This window comes from Dermacentor variabilis, chromosome 7, assembly GCF_050947875.1.
Source record: "Dermacentor variabilis isolate Ectoservices chromosome 7, ASM5094787v1, whole genome shotgun sequence".
Taxonomy (NCBI): domain Eukaryota; kingdom Metazoa; phylum Arthropoda; class Arachnida; order Ixodida; family Ixodidae; genus Dermacentor; species Dermacentor variabilis.
This window is the reverse complement of record NC_134574.1, coordinates 25,858,397-25,879,468: the sequence shown is the minus strand read 5'-3', so window position 1 is coordinate 25,879,468 and position 21,072 is coordinate 25,858,397. Positions and strand designations below refer to the sequence as shown.

General features: G+C 43.9%; 1 protein-coding gene across 1 annotated transcript in view; it reads left to right on the top strand.

The window, feature by feature from the left end:
• Window positions 1-906: 906 nt before the first annotated feature.
• The window catches only part of Atg7 (Autophagy-related 7), a 47,569-nt gene continuing 27,403 nt past the window's right edge, over window positions 907-21,072 (top strand). The window contains exon 1 of the mRNA XM_075698329.1: window positions 907-1,471. Within this exon, the coding sequence (XP_075554444.1) occupies window positions 1,243-1,471 (229 nt within the window). The 5' untranslated portion in view covers window positions 907-1,242. The remainder of the gene's footprint in view (window positions 1,472-21,072) is intronic.

The following is a 21,072-nucleotide window of genomic DNA, read 5'->3' as shown; positions in this document are numbered from 1 at the left end:
ACATATGTCAGCTTAATACATGTGTAGTGAAATTATGATAACCACTGCGTCTTATCAAACGTATTGGTTTTGCAAATGCGCATTACAGCTGACGGAACGACATACTGTAAGTGAAGCACAAGAGAACAAGGACAAAAGGAGGATGAAACACTTGAAGAAGAAGTGAAGAATTAGTAGGCGTACAGCAAACAAGCGATGACGGAGAACACACAATGATGCATCGAGTGTTCTGTGACATCGGTTTGCGTACTTACGGTGTTATGGAGATCAACGGCATAAAAACGTACCTTCAAGCGTATTCCGTCAACCTCCGCCGCATTCATTATGATAATCAACGCCTAAACAAAATGAGGCACTATTTTTTGCCAAGAGTAGACCTCTTTACAGCAAGTCTGTGTAACGACTCGCAGACGAAACCAGCATGCTTTCGAAAATGTTTTACCGCCGTGGTATTCGAACGCCAACGGCCAGGAAACACATCGATACCAATAGGCTGTCGGCTGTCGGTGGTTAATAAAGTGCAAAAACCTTGACGCTATGACTAAAAAGCAGCCTCAACAATCAAATTGAAAAAAAAATCAACTGCCTATTTGCCTGAGGTAAAAAAACATCCTTAGATACCTCGATTCTTTATGTCAATGGTTTGTGTAAAGTAAAAAAATCAGCATGTTCAGCGCCCCTAGCAGAGAAAGCACCAATTAAAGTATTCGACCAAATTACAGTAGCTCCACTTGCGCGCTTACGCTGAAACGCGCCTCGATTGATTTTTCGCCCTCTGTGGCCATTTGTTGAACTTGAGAGTGTGCGGGGCCTGGTTGAACAACGCGGGATCCAGAGAACGATCACGCCGAGGACGCACACGCCACGGCGTCGCTCGGCGCCAGCATCGCGCCTTCTCAAAAATCCCTAAACGATGCTGTCCCTAGGCGCCTAAGATCAGGTCACGTGAGGGATTTTTGTTCGACAAATAGACGCACGCTGGCATATCCCGCTGGCTTTGTATTTTGATATTACAGACGATTACAGTTCACTGTTTTGATATTATCAGCTATATTCGCTTGTCGCTGAGTGGTGTGGTGCGGTTTTGCCGGCGCTTTCCTACGATATTATGCATCAGCTGTGAAGCAGGAAGACTCAACGATCGTACAAAACACCGTTTGTGCGCGTCCTTACTGCGTCGGATCAGTGGATCACACCGCTTAGGGCCTGATCGGCTGTTTACGAGAACTGCGCCGGATCATCATGTCGTCCCCGTCGTCTGCGCCGCTGCAGTTCGTGCCTTTCACGTCTACCATGGACGGCACCTTCTGGAATGAACTGAGTACTCTGAAACTCTTCCATTACCGGCTCAGCCAGGGACCCTTCGAAATCAGCGCCGCGTACAGCTGTGGTTCGGCCGCCGGTCTCCCAGCGCTGGCCAACCTCGACATGGGATCGTTGAAACACGCCGACGGAGGCCTCAAAACTCCAGGTTGGCCCTTCTGAACCGGACTTGTAACGCACCGCGGGCGCGCATTGCGAGACTTGCAAGGTTCAATAGCGAATTGTCTGCCAACTAGTATCGAGCTGTCGTCGTGGCAAACGCGCGTGTAGTTCGCCGGTAATGTTCAAGTTATGGAACGCAACGCCGTTTCGCGAAATCGCCTAGCGCTTGAAAATGTTGCCTACAGCCGCTTCGACAGGGGAGCTTAGGGCCGTCTCGTGACCGATGATTGCATCCTCGTTGAACGTTGACTTCTATGATCTGACCCGCCTGATCTCATTAGCACTAGGCTCGAATCCAATTAGGCGACGCTCAAAGGGGGATGTTTGTTTCAACAATGCAATGGATACGCGCCAGTTGGGCGGGTGCTAGGCAGTCCGACAGAACGCCCTGTCTAATTGTAATTACGTGAGACATATGTACGAGCATGTTTATTCAGTTGAGCGTTATTGGAGCTCCTGAACAATGTGCAGTAAGTGGTTAGAAGTATTTAAAAGTACCATCTGAAAAAATTACGGCAGAACGAATCTTGACTTTAATGCTATTAGTATTAGAGTAAACACCCTACGTGTTGCCACCGCTGATACATGAAGTCGCAATCTCGCTGCTAATCACAATACCAAACGATAGACAACACAGTATATCTTCTTGTAGTCACTGACCCGCATACTACTCATTGCAGTGGTTCTGCAAGCGGCCGCGCTCAACACAGATGTGTCTGTTGTGGATGTCCCTAGCAAAAATTGTTCTGTTGGCCTTATAGGTCTATTAACCTAAAAGGCTCTCTTAGTGTATTAGTCTAATAACTCTATTGGTGTGCCGGTGTGAATGTCTCATTTGCAACATTGAGCCTCAGACCAATACACTAATTGTCCTATGTATAAATATCAGTATCCATTGCCACTTGGGCTACGTAAACATGAATTGCACAGCAAAACCACCTGAACATTACAATACAGTCTACTGAACGCACGAGATGCATAAAAACAAAAAATGGGTAGAATTGCAAAAATTGCTAGAAGCATTTATTAGCACAGCGTGTATTTTTACCCATTGTTTTTCGAGGTCTTTGTCAGGTCGGCAATCTTGATTGCCAGAGTCCTCGATCCCCTTCAACCCAAGGGTGTCCTTTTGAAGTGGTTAAAAAAACCTGGACACAAAAATACACATATGTACAAACATTTAAAAGCAGGAGTGCTAGTCCTGCCACTAAAATTGTGCTGAGAAAATACTAAGCTCGCTTCCAAATTGCAAAAATGTGGCTCTGCAACTACCAAACTAATTTAGGACAAAGTGTGATACGCTAGCTCACAATTTTTAATTAAAATGAAGTGACGGTGCCTGACACGACAGAATAAATATAAAGCACACAAAACCAACATAAGGTGTCAATGTATTACATCAAAACTGTGTGCAGATAAGGAATAACTATATAGGCGGAAATTTTTCACTTCATTGTTGGAAACGTGTATGCCATTGCTGCAACGTGCACAAGAAATAGACCACTGCACTGCACTAGAAGCATAAGTAGACTACCTCCAAATGGTGACATCGGCACAGGGGAAAACACCGTACAGCGATGCACGCTGATGGATCAACAAAGCCACGAAGCAGAAAGGTAAAAAGAGTTGCCTTGCATTGTTTTGGAGTCGTAACAGCATCCACAGATGACACTATAAAAATTTGCTACTTCACGAATGAGATTGTGCAGGCACTAACACCATGGGTGCCTTAAAAACACATTGTTTATTCACTAACAAACTTGCACACCTCGCCTTGACATGGCGGCTGCCAATGCACACATGCTGTTTGAAACTACAGCTGACTGCAGGTGCAGTTTTGTGTTCTTCCTGACCAACGTGTTCCCTTCTCTGTGATGCCGCTCTTCGTTGTCAATAAATATTAACGGCCTTTTGTGTAAGGTAACAAATTAGCAATTTAAGTTATAAGGGCAGCATTACTGTACGCTCTCTTCCCAGAAGAATGTACGGTACTAATAAAACTTAATCTGTAAACCATGATGGCAAATATTACGGTGGCTTGCAAATATGGTGGACGCTCTTCAAGTTCATTACGTACATTAGGAATGTTACATAGTTGTGTATATACAGAAGGAAGTCCCAAGGTTTAATCACAGTTGGCGGGACCTCCTCTGCAAGCAAAAAGAGTAAAACTACAAAGTAAAGAAGCAAAACAAACGAAAGAGTGCATATATGTTACAAAAGAAAAATACGTAAATAAGTGCATTAATTACATTCATTTCTAGATGGACAGATACATAACATTGGTTCAAAAACAGAAATTGTTTTAGGTTTTTTTTTAACATATGCAAGGATGATACGGATTTCATATGAGTGTAAATTATTCCAAAATGTTATTGAAGAAAAAAGAAACTACTAGGCAAGATCAAGTTACGATGGGTAGCGAAGCAAGTAGAATTACAATTAGAGAGCGGATGTTGTGGGAAAATGTCTAAAGTGAGGTCATGGTTATAAATTATAAAGAATATAATGGCTGTATTATAATAGTAAAGGCTAGACAGAGGCGAAATATTAAGATCAACAAAAATGGAAAAGAAAGGTGAAAACCATGCAGTGAATTTCATAATGCGAACTGCTTGTTTCTGGAGTTTAATCAATAGGGAGATTTGAATGAAGTATGTATGACCCCATGGTTAGATGCAGCAGTTTATATGGCTGCATATAAAGGCGTATTATAGTGTTGTGAGTGTACGGAGGCGGAAGTAGAATCTTGTTTTAAGGAGGGCACGTATGCCAAAATATATTCTAATGCAGGCTGATGAAATGTGTTTCTGAAACCAAACATGGGTGTAAACAATTACTTCAAGAAAAGTAATATGATCAGATGGAGTAAGGGCCTGGTTGTTGATGAAAAGTCAAGGAGACATGGTCTTCCTGTTTCGTGAAGGAAAAAGCATAAAAGACGATTTAGGAGGGTTCATTGATAGCCGGTTTGCTGCACACCACTGCACAAGGGAATTTAAATCTGCTTGTAAATTATAAATTAAAACATTATGGTCAGGGCTGTGACAAAAGATGGTAGTGCAGTCTGCATATAAAATACACCTAGAGCGAGAAAGGCAAGAAGGCAAGTCATTAATGTATGTTAAAAACAAACGGTGTCCTAAAATTTGACCTTGGGAAACACCTTTAATAATGTATCAGAGATTAGAAAAACATTCATTAACAAAAACAAGCTGTTGTCTATTAGATAAAAGGCTCTTTAGCAGTGTTAGCACTGTCCCACCAATACCATAAAACTCAAGCTTCAAAAAGAGAACGTTATGTCAATAGAATCAAAAGCCCCCAAAAAATCTATAAACACAGAAGCTGAAACGTCGCCATGGTCAATGTAAGATTTAATATTATCTGTGAAACATGTGATGGGCCGCCTCAGCAGACAACCCTGAGAGGAGTCAAAACTGAAAAGAATTTATTATGTTAAATTAGTGTTTTAGTCAATTTCTCTAAAAGTTTGTCAAGGAAGGCAACAACAGAAATCAGACGGCAATTTTTCAGCAAAGGATTGGACACCTTTCTTCCAGACACATATGACCTTCGCAACCTTGAATTGGTCAGTGAAAACACCAGAACTGAAAGTGAAGTTAAATATCTGGCTTAAAATGGGTGAGATTGTAGAACGAATTAATTTTTATATGTTTTGCGGAGGTGTCGTCAAGACCCAGGCCAGTCGATTTTAAACCTAAAATGATGGATTCAGTTTCTTTGGGGCTAGTGGGTTGAAGGAAATAAAGGTTGTGGTTGACGGGTGAAGGAAAGAGAAAAATCGCGATTATCAGGAAGGGTAGTGAAAAGTAATCGCTGAAGGCATTAGCTGTCTCATTTGGTGATGTTATGATCGCATCATTTATGGATAGTGATGAAATTGGGTCGTGTGAATCAGAATTATTTAAGAACTCATTTACAAACCGTCATTTTCCTCTAGTATTATTACTGCAGTGTTGAATTTGATCTTCATAATCACTGTGCTTTGCATTTTTACGAAGTGTAGATAAAGTGCTTGAATAAAACGTTTATCGTGCTTTAAAGGGCCCCTCGCCAGGCCCCATAGCAAATTTGGGTTTTACGCTGGTAGTTGTTACGTGTCCTCTAGGGAGCGTCTTGCCCCAAAAATGTTTCAAATCAGCTCATTAATAGCCAAGATAGAAATATTTCAGTGCTGCGAACCCATGATTTCAGCAAGCGGGCTCCACTGCCAAGCAAGACTCTCTCTCCACTCGTCCCGTCTAGCCTTCGCAAGCGAAATTACTTCCCTGCGTTCTCCCATACCAGACCTCGAGGATCGCATGACGTGTATGTCACAGGCCCCGTCATCATTTTTTTTTTTTTTTACCGGGACTACGCATTTTCGCTGACAGCGTCGCGCGCGAGCTGTTGTCTCGTTCGCACAGCGCACGATTTTGCACGCTGTGCACAAGGAAACATCACTTGCGGTATAATTCAGTGCTACACAAATACTGAGGCAGAACAAGCGGATCGCAGATCATGATCATGCGCTGGAGCATGGCAGAAAATGGCATAGTTTCGGTACCTATGCACGGGACCGCACAGTCGTGGGAACAAGCAGATGAAGCGGAAGTATATCTCTCTTGCTTCGGTGCGAAGTAAAACAAAAAACACACAGACATTTCATTTGTGTTTTATTATTTCTCTAAACTTCAATTCGTCAATTCAAGCAACAGATTGCACATATGACAGATGTTGTCTTGAATAATTCTCAAAGTCACGTGTCACCACAAGCGGCGTCACACTGTGGGCTTGAGTATGTAGGTAGGCGCAGGGACACGAGTACGTCATCCGCCGGCTTGGAGCGCGGCGGTCACAAGGAGAAGGGAAAATGACGTTCAGTTTGAAATTTCAGATCTTTCCGCAGCATGTAGCAATGTAATACTTTGCAGACACGATCACCCTTTAAGTTGCTTAGGCTGGCACTTTTTTTTTTTTTTTTTTTGTAGAGGTTGTCCTTTTTTTCTTAAACAACGTAACAGAGAATTTGATAGCCAGGGGCAAAGGGGAGCATGATAATGTTGTTTTGAGAACATGATGGTAGTGCATGATCTCGCGGCAGTATTAATAATGTGGCTAAGTTTAGTTAACGCAACTACAGGATATAGAGCTTCAAGCACAGGCAACCAGTCTGCATCTTCAATAATGTTAATGTACTTAACGTTATCAAAATATGTTCTGAATTGCAATTTATGTGCTTGGGAAATACGTTTGGCACTGCACAAAAATATAGGGTAACGGTCTGTAATATTAGTTTCAGTAACACCAACTATAGCAGGTACGGTGAATTAGAGATGATATGCTCAATGAAAGACTGTGAATCGCCGTTTGTAGAGCATGTAGGGTCAGCTATAAGACGGTGATAGCCATTGCTATAGATGCAGGTGAGGTAGTCTTTTGTCACAGTGTGAGAATCTGCTAAGCTTATGGTAATATCACCTAGAATTAAAACATTGTTTTTGCCAGACAGTTAATGTATATGAATGGTAGTTCCATGAGAAAGCTGAAAGAATCTGAAGGAGAATGATAGATAAAACCACAGACTCTGTGATGGTTGTTTGGTATGACAAGTGTATCAAATTCTACACGAACGGACTCACACTGAGGGATGTTAGAGTCGGGTCATGATGTCTCATGAATGATAAAACATAACACCTAGATGGCAGAGCCTCCATGTGGATCACCATTGTGATGGCAATACTCGCATGAGTAACCTGGTAGATCGTAGAGGTCTTTATGTTCAGGCAAAAGCCACGTTTCAGATAAACCAATAACCAAGAATGGGCAGTCAAAAGAGCTGAGGAAGCCCAAAACCTCGGTATAATTTACGCCAACTGCGGGCGTTCACATGAACTGCAGAAAAACCTGCAACATTAGATGTGATCACGTTAGCATCATGCCAAGATATGTAAGCCACCATGAATTTGTTTAAGAAGCTTATACAAACGACATGATCTTGGCATCTCTGAACACCTTAAGGTCTGTATGGCACAAAATGCAGCAAACCCACATTTCCTGCTTTTTCCTGCTTTGATAATGCCATTGTCAGTCCAGAGGAATAACCATTTTGTGTTGTCTTTTCAAGGCAAGTGCTTCACCAAATAGAACCTTATTTTCAGGGGTCAGATGATCATTAAAGATTGGTAATCCAAAGGAGTCAGCACTTTGCCTTTGACTTGCCTCATACAGCATAAGCGCAGAGGAGGAGGATGCACGAGAAAGGCCAAGGCAACTTGTCGAAAGGCGAGCCTCACTAGCTTTAGTAAGACAAAATGTGCTTTTGTCACGGAAACAAAAACACACTATCAAGTTGTTATGGTCAGTATTGTGCTTTAGAACCCTGTGGGCCGTATGAATGTTTGGAACTTTAACAGGACACCAAATTTTTTTCACCGAGGGCTTCAGCAATCTTGACACCGTCTTCTCCTTGTATGACAGGGATGCCTCTCATTTTAATTTTGTTGGAGCGAGAGTACTTTGCAAGTTGAAAAACTTTGCACTGGAGCATTTGGTTATCTTCAACTAATTTGTTGTTTGTGGTGGCCAGAGACGTCGTTTTCCTCCGTCGCGGATTCAAACTCTTTACTCATGTAATCTAAAGAATCTTTAATTTCATTTACTTCTTCCTGAAGCTGTTTCACATCATCCGGTTTGTGTCTAGATACTGCAACCTTTAGGGTTCCCAAAGCGTCAGACATGTCACAAAGTTTCGCATTGAAAACAACTTTGAAATCCTCAAAATCCTTACTTAATGAAATGACAGTGCAAACCATAACAGCAAGAATGGTCATGGATCTGCAGTCGGAATACGTCAGCCAGCATGTCAGTCAGCAGGCGTTTGGTGTGTTGCGACACCACGTACCCGAGCACACGAGGGTTGGACCCTCCCGCATGTAGCCGTGCGCGGCTTAGTCGTGTCTGGGGAAAGGGGGATCCTGGAGGTTGAGCCGATGCTGGGTGTTTGGACCTTTAAGGCCCCCCGGCGGAGGCAACACACCTCTTCGGCCTCTGCTTCACATAGACGGCACCCCCGGACTGACCCACCCGGGGGAAATCGGTAGTTGCCTTTTCCTGTCTCTCTCTACCTCTAGCCTTCATCTTTCTCTCACTTTTCATCTTTCCTATCTTCTCCTAGCTTCCGTTTACTTCCAATTTTTCCTGGCAGCAAGGGTTAACCTTGTGTGAATAACCAACCTAGGTTATCTCATATTTGGTTATAGTGATAACGTACAGCTGGCATTTGCAGGACCTGTTTTTACAGTCCCTGTAACGTCCCCTTGTAGGGCTCCACGGTGGGTGGCTGGCGTTATTGCCGAAAATTACATAATTCTATGGCTAGTTCCTTCCCTCCCCTCCCAGATCGCCCTCAGAAAAGAGGGCGCACCGAAGATGTATTTCAGTTTTTTGGACGACAAAGACGCAACTTCCCACGATTTCATGTGATTCACTCGGAAAAGTCACACACAAGTACGCACAATCTCCCCATTTCTAGTTTCAAAGTCTTTAACTGAGGCTCTTGGTCAAGGTTACAAGGCAACAAGGATGGCAAGTGGAGATCTCCTCTTGGAGCTCCATAATCTGAAACAATTTGAAAAGTTACCCAGTCTCGTGTCATTTGGGGACGTTCAAGTGACAGTGACTCCACACCGCACTATGAACACTACCCGCGGCGTTGTCTCAGACGATGATTTGCTTCAGCTGACAGACGCAGAGCTCTTGGAGGGCTTTAGTGAGCAGAATGTTGTCAATGTGAGAAGAATAAAGATGAGGCGGGATGGTAAAGAGATTGCAACCAAACACCTAATACTCACCTTCAATTCAAGTGTCCTACCCAAGACAATCGAGGCCGGGTACATAAAGCTCCGTGTTAGGCCGTACGTGCCAAATCCACTGCGATGTTTCAAATGCCAGCACTTCGGCCACAGTTCGCAGAGCTGCCGCGGCCGCCAAACATGTGCGAAATGCAGTGCCCACGAACACACCACTGAAGCTTGTGCGAACACTCGCCACTGTGTAAACTGTGATGGGGAGCACGCCGCGTACTCGCGGTGGTGCCATTCCTGGAAGAAAGAAAAGGAAATTGTTACAATCAAAGTCAAGGAAAACATAACTTTCAAGGAGGCACGCAGGCGGGTATCCTACCTGCCCAAGAAAACCTTTGCCGATGTGGCGCGCCAGGGGGCAGCGTCACAACGGCCTCCGGCGGCTGTCCGACCCACAGGCAGTGAGTCAGCAGTTACGCCATCTGCCCCCGCGGCGGTTGCAGCTAGCCCTGCTCCGTCAACACAGCAGAGGGGACCATCGACCCCGAAGGAGGGCGCAGCCGAGGCTGCTCCAACCTCCCCGACCCCTTCCAGCACTGGCAACAGCGGGCGCAGCCAAATCCCGCAGGGTGCCCCATCGACCTCCGGGCTGGTGGGAGCCGGGGTCTTGCCCTCCAAGGCAGGACTCTCCCTTGTAACTTCTCGCTCGCAAGAGCACGTGTCTGGCGCCTCACAAGAGGCAATGAACACACCTGTCCTCAAGGCGCACCAAACGCCTAAGGAGCGGCGAGGCTCCGTTGAACGCTCCAGAAAGGGCAGAACCCCCGTTACAGGGCCTCGTAAGAGCTCTGTAACCTAAGGCATCACTTCCGTTTCCATACACACAGCACTTATCTACTTTCAATATGGATACACAAATTATTCAATGGAACGTTAGAGGTCTTCTTAGAAGCTTTGATGACTTGCAAGAGCTTATCCAAAAACAAAATTCAAAGGTGCTGTGTCTACAGGAAACACACTTAAAACCACAACACACAAACTTTCTCCAACCGTATGTCAAGTTCCGCAAAGATCGCGATGATGCTGTCGTATCATCAGGCGGTGTTGCCATTTTTATTCATAAAAGTATCTCCTGTCAGCGTTTACAGCTACAAACGCCCCTTGAAGCAGTGGCGGGTCGAGCTGTTCTTCTAAATAAACCCGCACACTACAAATTAACGAAACATGAATTACAATCCTTTATAGATCAATTGCCAGAACCTTATGCTGTTCTTGGCGATTTCAATGCGCACAGCTCCCTGTGGGGCGACTCTCGTATAGATGTGCGAGGTCGTCTTGTTGAACAGTTCCTTTTTTCTTCTGGTGCGTGCCTTCTGAATAAGAAGAAACCCACTTATTACTGTCTTGCAAACAATACCTTTTCTATACCAATACCAATTTCCAATTTCAATACCAATTGATCTGAGCATAGTTTCCCCGTCCATATGCCTGAACTCGAATGGGAAGTTACGTACAATCCCTACGGAAGCGACCACTTCCCCAGACTATTAAGAACACTTAAAGAAAATGAATATCCACCACAGGCTCCTAGGTGGAAGATTGACACAGCAGACTGGGAGAAATTCCGAAACTTAACTAGTATATCATGGGATGACATGTCTTCTTTAGAAATTGATGCTGCTGTAGAGCACTTCACAGCCTTCATAATAGATGCCGCATCTAAATGCATACGTGAAGTAAGTGGCTCGGCATGCAAACGGCATGTCCCGTGGTGGAACGATGAATGCAGAATCGCACGTAGGAATTGGAACAAAGCGTGGGGGTTGCTACGCGCTTCGCCCACTGCAGAAAATCTTGTCAACTTTAAGAAAATAAAGTCCCAAGGCAGGAGAACCCACCGACAGGCTAGAAGAGAAAGTTGGGAGAAGTTTTTATCGAGTATAAACTCTTATACAGATGAGGCCAAAGTATGGAACAAGGTAAATAGAATTAGAGGGTGACAAACATATTCACTCCCTCTGGTAAATACACAGGGCGATACACTGCAAGATCAGGCAGACTCACTTGGGGAGCACTTTGAGCAAGTGTCGAGCTCAACGCACTATTCTCAATCCTTTCTTAAACATAAAGAAATAGTAGAGCGTAAGCCAATCATACGAAAGTCCAGGCAGAATGAACCGTATAACTGGCCTTTCGGTATTGCCGAGTTGAGAGCTGCCTTGAACACATGTAAAAGCACTGCACCGGGACCTGACAGAGTCATGTATGACATGATCAGAAACATACGTACTGACGCACAAGTTACACTTCTTACACTTTTCAATACTATTTGGGCTTCGGGATACCTCCCATCCACATGGAAAGAAGCGATTGTAGTTCCTGTTCTAAAGCAGGGAAAAGACCCTTTCTTGGCATCAAGTTATCGTTCGATAGCACTAACAAATTGTATGTGTAAGATTTTTGAAAAAATGATAAATCGCAGACTTATACATTTCCTTGAGCTCAACAATATGCTCGATCCTTATCAGTGTGGATTCAGAGAAGGGCGGTCGACAACCGATCATCTGGTGCGCATTGAAGGAAATATCCGCGATGCATTTGTACATGGACAGTATTTCCTATCGGTATTCCTTGACATGGAAAAAGCGTATGACACGGCATGGCGTTACGGGATCTTGTGAGACCTGTCGGAGATGGGCATCTGTGGAAATATGCTGAACATAATTGAAAGCTATTTGTCGGATCGTAGCTTCCGCGTGAAAATCAGCAACGTATTGTTGCGGCCTTTTATACAGGAAACAGGTGTACCCCAGGGAGGAGTACTCAGTTGCACTCTCTTTATCGTTAAAATGAACACACTTCATCCTTCACTGCCAGCGGCCATTTTTTTATTCCGTCTACGTAGATGATATACAGATAGGTTTCAAATCTTGCAACCTTACAGTGTGTAAAAGACAGGTACAGCAGGGTTTAAACAAGGTGTCCTAGTGGGCAGACCAAAATGGATTTAAAATCAACCCGCACAAAAGCTCGTGTTCTCTTCACAAGAAAGAGAGGCCTGGTACCTGATCTCTGTGTAGAACTAGGTGGACAACAAATTCCCATCAAGAAAGAGCACAAATTTCTAGGTGTTATTCTCGACTCCAGGCTCACTTTCATTACACACATAAAATATCTTAAAGAAAAATGTCTAAAAACCATGAACTTACTTAAAGTTCTATCCCACACTACATGGGGTAGCGACAGGAGGTGCCTCCTAAATCTTTACAGGAGCCTAGTTAGATCACGATTAGATTATGGTGCCGTAGTATATCACTCTGCTGCACCGAGTGCGCTAAAAATGTTAGACCCCGTTCATCATCTAAATGCGCCTGGCCACTGGCGCATTTAGAACAAGCCTGGTGGAAAGTCTGTATGCAGAGTCAGACGAATGGTCACTACATTTTCAGAGAACGTACATCAGCTTTACCTATTTTCCCAATGTGCGCTCCAATAAAGAACATCCGTGTTTCAAGACTGTTAATGACTTAACGTGTCAAACACTTTTTAATAATAAACCCTCCATGAGACTTCCTTTCTCACTGCGTGCAAGAGAACTTAGCACGGAAATGGATGTCCCTGTTCTTGAACATCGACTAATGCCTCCAACTAAGCCATTACCGCCCTGGGAGTGGCAGATGATAGACTGTGACGTATCCTTTGTAGAGGTCACAAAACACGCACCTGACATCGAAATCGCTATGCATTTCCGCGAACTTCAGTCGAAGTACAGGTGCTCCGAATTCTACACAGACGCGTCTAAATCACATGCTGGTGTATCTTATGCTGCTGTTGGTCCCTCTCTTTCTATATCTGACTTACTGAACCCGCAAACAAGTATCTTTGCTGCAGAAGCTTATGCAGTACTGTCTGCAGTAAGACATATACAGAAATTAAAACTCGACAGAGCAATTGTATACACAGACTCACTAAGTCTCGTAAAAGCGTTAATTTCATTACAAAAGCTTAAAAATCCTGTATTCATTGAACTTTACTCCCTCTTATGCAGTATTTATATATCACATATACATGTAGTAATATGCTGGGTACCTGGTCATAGAGGTATCGAGGGTAATGTACTGGCTGATATAATGGCCACATCACTCACATCACTAAACACTTTTTCTGCAGCTGCTGTCCCGGTCACAGATCTGAAGCCTTTCTTGCGTAAGAAACTGCGACAACACTGGCAACGCATGTGGAACGCAGAAATAAACAATAAACTTCACGTTATAAAGCCACAGCTAGGTTTTTGGCCCTCCCCATCAAAATCACGGCGAACAGATGTCCTATTCTGCCGCCTCAGAATAGGGCACACATTTGGTACACACAATTTTCTGCTTACTGGAAATGAACCGCCAACCTGTGGTCGATGTGGTGAGAGGCTGACCGTCCTCCACGTCCTCTTGGAGTGTCGCAAAGCCGAACCTGAGAGAAGCATTTTCCTCTTGCATATCGTTATTGCATACCTCTTCACCCAGCTATGTTTCTTGGTAAAGAACCATTTTTCAACACCAAAGCAGTCCTCAATTTTTTAAATGAGGTTGTCCTACATGTTATGAGCCCAATAAATTCGTAGCGCATCCTCTCTCCAGAGGATGCCGCTGTGATAGCTGTTTTATATAGCACATGCCTCCAGGCCCTTGTGTCTCAAGGGCTCTAACGAGGCCATAGTGCTCTAGTTAATTTTAGAAACCTATGCATTTTTTTATATATCGTATCATTATTTTACAATGCACCTTAATGCTCCTAGTACACGTAATTTGTCACCGCCATAATTTTATTACACGTACATTTTACGTACTTTACAGTGACTATATTTTAGGCCCCTTTACAACCACCACATCAACTTCACAGAATTCATAACTCCACTGCGAAATCACTAACACTTGCATGGCGCTCTTTGGCCATACCTGGCCCTTGTGCCAATAAAAACCACACATTCATTCATTCAATCGGAATAGAAGCACAAAGAAAAACAGCGGCACTTTCTTCACCTGTGTACGAAGAATAGTCGAGTTAGATGCAGGGGCCGAAGTTGACCGTAGACTGTGATCACATGCTTTCAAGTGGAGGCTAAAGTTTGGCGGGTGTTTTCTATGCCCAGGACCTGATGATCCCAGCACCACTATATGGAACCTGGTGTCACCAGTGGTGCGCAGTAGCCAGAAAAGCAGTCGGGATCGGGCACAGGTCCCAGGACTGTCTGTCAGCAAAATCCATCCTAAGAACAACCAAACAGCAGAAACCATGCACAGAACACCAGCGTCCTCTATGTACAAATAATAGTCGACTAAGATGCAGGGGCCAAAGTTGACCATAGTCTCTGATCACATGCTTTCAAGTAGAGGCTGAAGTATGGCGGGTGTTTTATATGCCCAGGACCTGATGATCCCAACAGCTCTATGTGGAACCTGGTGTCACCACTGGTGCGCAATAGCTAAAAAAGCAGTCGGGATCAGGCACAGGTCCCAGGACTGTCTGTCGGCAAAATCCATCCTCAGAACCACTAAACAGCAGAAACCATGCGCAGAACACCAGTGCCCTCTGTGTATGAAGGATAGTCGAGTTAGATGCAGGGGCCGAAGTTGATCGCAGTCTCTGATCGCACGCTTTGAATTGCGCCATGGTTCATGAGCTTACCAGGCACCATGACTATGCTTTACAGAATATGGCTGTTCTCTTTTTAGTGGGAAAGTTTTCGCTGAGCTGTAAATACTAGCTGTTTTCTGAACAATTCATCATGACGAAGCTGCACATAGGCCTAGTTAGGCGCACATCCCTTTAGTGCACATCACTGAGAGATAGGGGCCACTTTCACTTGCTTAGTATGCTAAAACTAATACAAACATGCGAATGCAGTGTGCTGTGCATTTGCACTGCAGAATTCCTGATGATTTGCCGATAAATTAGAAGCACTCCATGCAAAAAAGCGGTCCCCAAGCCTAATTTTTTCAGCACCTTTCAAGCTCACATTAAACAAGCAGCAAACAAAAGCAGCAGAATCCAGCAATAAATGTTGTCTAACAGACCAGCAACAATTTGTATAAGGCCAATAGGACCTAATTGTCCAGTACAGAAGCTAACATAAACTAACAAGTTTAATGCATAACACATACTGGTATCATAGGTAAATCAGTACAACTAATAGAAATTTGTATTGGTCTAATGCAGGACTTCTATTAAAATTTTCGCTACTGGTGGCACCACTGGTTTAATACACTTAAGGCTACATGCATCTTGGGTCACCTTGGCCGGTCCTTTCGGCAGGATTGCCCAAGAATGGGCATGTACCAATATCACGGGCATGAGACATACTCAACCAGCACAGTAAATACGTGGCACGAAATCAAGAAGCACCGTGTGTGTCTTTTTATCTTGTCCCAGGTCCTTTTTCACTCGCATGCCACATGCAGACATTGTGGCAGCGCCGCTAGGTGGCACCGCATGTCCAGAGCGATGCATGAGAGAGAGGAGCCCGACTGCATACACGCCTCGTGCACCGTGTATTTCAGGGGTAGCAACACAGTGTGGCGTCGCTACAGGGCCTCAAGTCTTATCGCATTAATGTCGACATTCGTCGTGGGGTGGGTTGCGCCAGAACTTATATTGCTATCAAATACTGAATAGGTTTACTGTATATCAGCAACCTATTTCTGAATCAACACAGAAAGGCATGTTAGGAAAATTGATCTTTTTACGCCCTTAGAAAGCACAAATGCCAAGGATTTTCACAAATACACCATGTTTCTTACCCTAACTTTGCCCATAAGTATGCAACAGTAAAGGAGGACAAAATACAAACATATGAGTAATTGATAAACACTGTTCGTGTTGGAAAAGGCACCACAGACAGTTCACGAAAACTGTTGTTGCTAATCGCACATTTTAAAAAGTAATATGCAAACTACAACAGTCATTGCGAATTGCAGCCTTTGATGTTTTGAAATGTGTGCAAAGTGGAGAGATACTGATTGAAATGGGGGCTTTTTATCAATAGCACTCTACACCACCTATGCCAATGAGATTACTGGAGCATTGCATTGATCAGACATGGTTAAGTATACATTTAAGCTTCACTTTTTGATGGATATAACAAGAAAATGCATTGATGTGTGTTTAAAGCATTATGAACAAATTCTTGATCAGGTATTGGTAGCAAAAGTTAAATCTGAAAGGAGATAAAGGTTCTGTATGAGGGGAAAAAAAAGTGGGACAGTGAAGTTAGGAGGCCAAAAGAAGCATATACAGTGCTAAATAGCGGGCACGTCCTGTGCTACCGGGGCTTAGCGGATAGAAGAGAACTAGGAGTCGGATTCCTGGTTAATAAGAATATAGCTGGTAACATACAGGAATTCTATAGCATTAACAAGAGGGTGGCAGGTCTTGTTGTGAAACTTAATAAGAGGTACAAAATGAAGATTGTACAGGTCTACGCCCCTACATCCAGTCATGATGACCAGGAAGTCGAAAGCTTCTATGAAAATGTGGAATCGGCGGTGGGTAGAGTGAAAACTAAACACACTATACTAATGGGCGACTTTAATGCCAAGGTAGGCAAGAAGCAGGCTGGAGACAAGGCAGTGGGGGAATATGGCATAGGCACTAGGAATAGCAGGGGAGCGTTATTAGTAGAGTTTGCGGAACAGAATAATATGAGGATAATGAATACCTTCTTCCGCAAGCGGGATAGCCGAAAGTGGACGTGGAGGAGCCCGAACGGCGAGAGTAGAAATGAAATAGACTTCATACTCTGCGCTAACCCTGGCATCATACAAGATGTGGACGTGCTCGGCAAGGTGCGCTGCAGTGACCACAGGATAGTAAGAACTCGAATTAGCCTAGACTTGAGGAGGGAACGGAAGAAACTGGTACATAAGGAGCCGATCAATGAGTTAGCGGTAAGAGGGAAAATAGAGGAATTCCAGATCAAGCTACAGAACAGGTATTCAGCTTTAACTCAGGAAGAGGACCTTAGTGTTGAAGCAATGAACGACAATCTTGTGGGCATCATTAAGCATTGTGCAATGGAAGTCGGTGGTAACTCCGTTAGGCAGGATACCAGCAAACTATCCCAGGAGACGAAAGATCTGATCAAGAAACGCCAATGTATGAAAGCATCTAACCCTACAGCTAGAATAGAACTGGCAGAACTTTCGAAGTTAATCAGCAAGCGTAAGACAGCTGACATAAGGAAGTATAATATGGATAGAATTGAACATGCTCTCAGGAACGAAGGAAGCCTAAAAACAGTCAAGAAGAAACTAGGAATTGGCAAGAATCAGATGTATGCGTTAAGAGACAAAGCCGGCAGTATCATTACTAATATGGATGAGATAGTTCAAGTGGCTGAGGAGTTCTATAGAGATTTATACAGTACCAGTGGCACCCACGACGATAATGGAAGAGAAAATAGTCTAGAGGAATTCGAAATCCCGAAGGTAACGCCGCAAGAAGTAAAGAAAGCCTTAGGAGATATGCAAAGGGGGAAGGCAGCTGGGGAGGATCAGGTAACAACAGATTTGTTGAAGGATGGTGGACAGATTGTTCTAGAGAAACTGGCCACCCTGTATACACAATGCCTCATGACCTCGAGCGTACCGGAATCTTGGAAGAACGCTAACATAATCCTAATCCATAAGAAAGGGGACGCCAAAGACTTGAAAAATTATAGACCGATCAGCTTACTGTCTGTTGCCTACAAAGTATTTACTAAGGTAATTGCAAATAGAATCAGGAACACCTTAGACTTCTGTCAACCAAAGGACCAGGCAGGATTCCGTAAAGGCTACTCAACAATAGACCATATTCACACTATCAATCAAGTGATAGAGAAATGTGCAGAATATAAGCAACCGTTATATATAGCTTTCATTGATTACGAGAAAGCGTTTGATTCAGTCGAAACCTCAGCAGTCATGGAGGCATTACGGAATCAGGGTGTAGATGAGCCATATGTAAAAATACTGGAAGATATCTATAGCGGCTCCACAGCCACCGTAGTCCTCCATAAAGCAAGCAACAAAATCCCAATAAAAAAAGGCGTCAGGCAGGGAGATACGATATCTCCAATGCTATTCACAGCGTGTTTACAGGAGGTATTCAGAGACCTGGATTGGGAAGAATTGGGGATAAAAGTTAATGGAGAATACCTTGCGATTCGCTGAATACTTGCGATTCGCTGATGATATTGCCTTGCTTAGTAACTCAAGGGACCAATTGCAATGCATGCTCAATGACCTGGAGAGGCAAAGCAGAAGAGTGGGTCTAAAAATTAATATGCAGAAAACTAAAGTAATGCTTAACAGTCTCGGGAGAGAACAGCAATTTACAATAGGCAGCGAGGCACTGGAAGTCGTAAGGGAATACATCTACTTAGGGCAGGTAGTGACGGCGGATCCGGATCATGAGACGGAAATAATCAGAAGAATAAGAATGGGCTGGAGTGCGTTTGGCAGGCATTCCCAAATCATGAACAGCAGGTTGCCGTTATCCCTCAAGAGAAAAGTATATAATAGCTGTGTCTTACCAGTACTCACCTACGGGGCAGAAACCTGGAGGCTTACGAAAAGGGTTCTACTCAAATTGAGGACGACACAACGAGCTATGGAAAGAAGAATGATAGGTGTAACGTTAAGGGATAAGAAAAGAGCAGATTGGGTGAGGGAACAAACGCGAGTTAATGACATCTTAGTTGAAATCAAGAAAAAGAAATGGGCATGGGCAGGACATGTAATGAGGAGGGAAGATAACCAATGGTCATTAAGGGTTACGGACTGGATCCCAAGGGAAGGGAAGCGTAGCAGGGGGCGGCAGAAAGTTAGGTGGGCGGATGAGATTAAGAAGTTTGCAGGGACGGCATGGCCACAATTAGTACATGACCGGGGTTGTTGGAGAAATATGGGAGAGGCCTTTGCCCTGCAGTGGGCGTAACCAGGCTGATGATGATGATGATGATCATTTGAGCTCTGTCCTGTCACCTTCTTCCCTTCCATCTGAAATATGTGCTAAATAAGGCTTTTCCTCGACAAACTAAACAGTCGAGGCGACCACTCCACTTCATTATAAATATACAGATGATTGAAAAAATAATTTTTGATCAAGTACCAAAAACATGTCTACATAGAAAGGTTCAATTGCAGTTGTTATACATCACCACTAATGTTGCCTCTAAAATAGTGGTCGATGTGTTCCACTGTCGATTAAAGGGTTTAAGGGGCACTACAGAGAGAAATAAGCTGAGCTGTAGTGCAGTAAATTACACTCCTGCAATACTGAAAATGCCACCATGAGAAGAGGTGTGGTAAGCCCAGAAAGGTGCAAGAACAGGCAGGTGGCGACACTGCCTTCAGATTTCCACTTCAGGTCGCTGCGACATCATTGATTCTGACAGTGCCTGCTCAGGCCTAGTTAATGTTTTATCGCTACATTGGGTTCTACGGGAGTGAAAAACTGAACTTAGCAAGTTGTGAGCGGAGACAAAATTTACATAAATTCTGAAGCGGGAGAATTATGGAAAAAACATGTTTTCTGACTAAAAAAATATCCTAACATTTCTCAGCATGCAGAATAAATGTAGCAGTAGACAAGGGGGGGGGCATGCACCGATGTGTTTTGAAAAAAGTCAGTTTTGCCTGAAAAGGAAAGCATCGATTGTGATAGAAAATTAGCAGACATCCATACAAAGTAAAGATAGTACTTTTATCGGCCATATCAACTTGCAAACACTTGGTTGCTAAATAAATTAACAAGCATGCTATCAGCGCACACAGCAAACATGAACCCATAACACTCCATGATTGTGGACACTCGCTCTGGCTTGAGGAAACGTGGCATTAGCGGCGAGTGAAGTGATCTTCATGCTGTCGGTCGCTTCAATTCAAAGTGAGCACCGAGCAAGCACAAAGCTACAAGCCACCAACACATTTAGACTGTGCCCCCAACGCAGATTGCTCTCAAGCTACGGCCACGTGACCGTGCGCAGTCACCACATGCGTAGTTGCAGCCGAAGTAGAATGCCGCCCCCCCCTCCCCCCGGTGCCTCACATCATTGGGTGCTTCGCATTCCATGGAAGACTGTGCACTTCCTCTTCACTCTCCCCACTTTCATGTGGGTGAGAGTGAGCCGCGATCGTCGGCACCCCTTGCATACTTTCACTCACATACAGTGTAGGGTGTGCAGAAACGGGATTATCGCCCTTGGACTTTATACGGAAGCTCCCGCCAATGCCGATGGCAGAAATGTACTTGGAGTGTCTGCATAATTGCTATCACAATAAAATTTATGGCAAGATATTGACATTTTGTAACAAATAACCCTTTTTTTCATTCACTCAGACGTTCCTTGTATCTTTCAGAATTCTTGCCTACTGACCATGAAAGCTCCGCTCCTTTACTCTATGAGGGAAAAAAAGGGTGGTGCACCAGCTGCACACTTCTGGAAGTTCAGTTTCTCGGATTGCTAATGCTGCGCAATCAATTACGTGTCACAAGTTCACCATGGCAAGAGCTGTGCATCAAATTTGTAGGCGCGTTTAGACATACTGAACGGTGGGGAAGGAGCAGCCGTAAGTAAACTCTTTTTTTGCAAATGGCTTCAAGCTAGTTAAGTATGGTAAAGCTTTCTTTCATAACTTTTTCATTCATTGCGTAGGAAAAACTTTAACTTAAATACCAGCTGAAGAAATAAAGACTGAAGTTTCCTTTTGGAATTTTTTGTAGAAACCTGAAAGCCATCGCA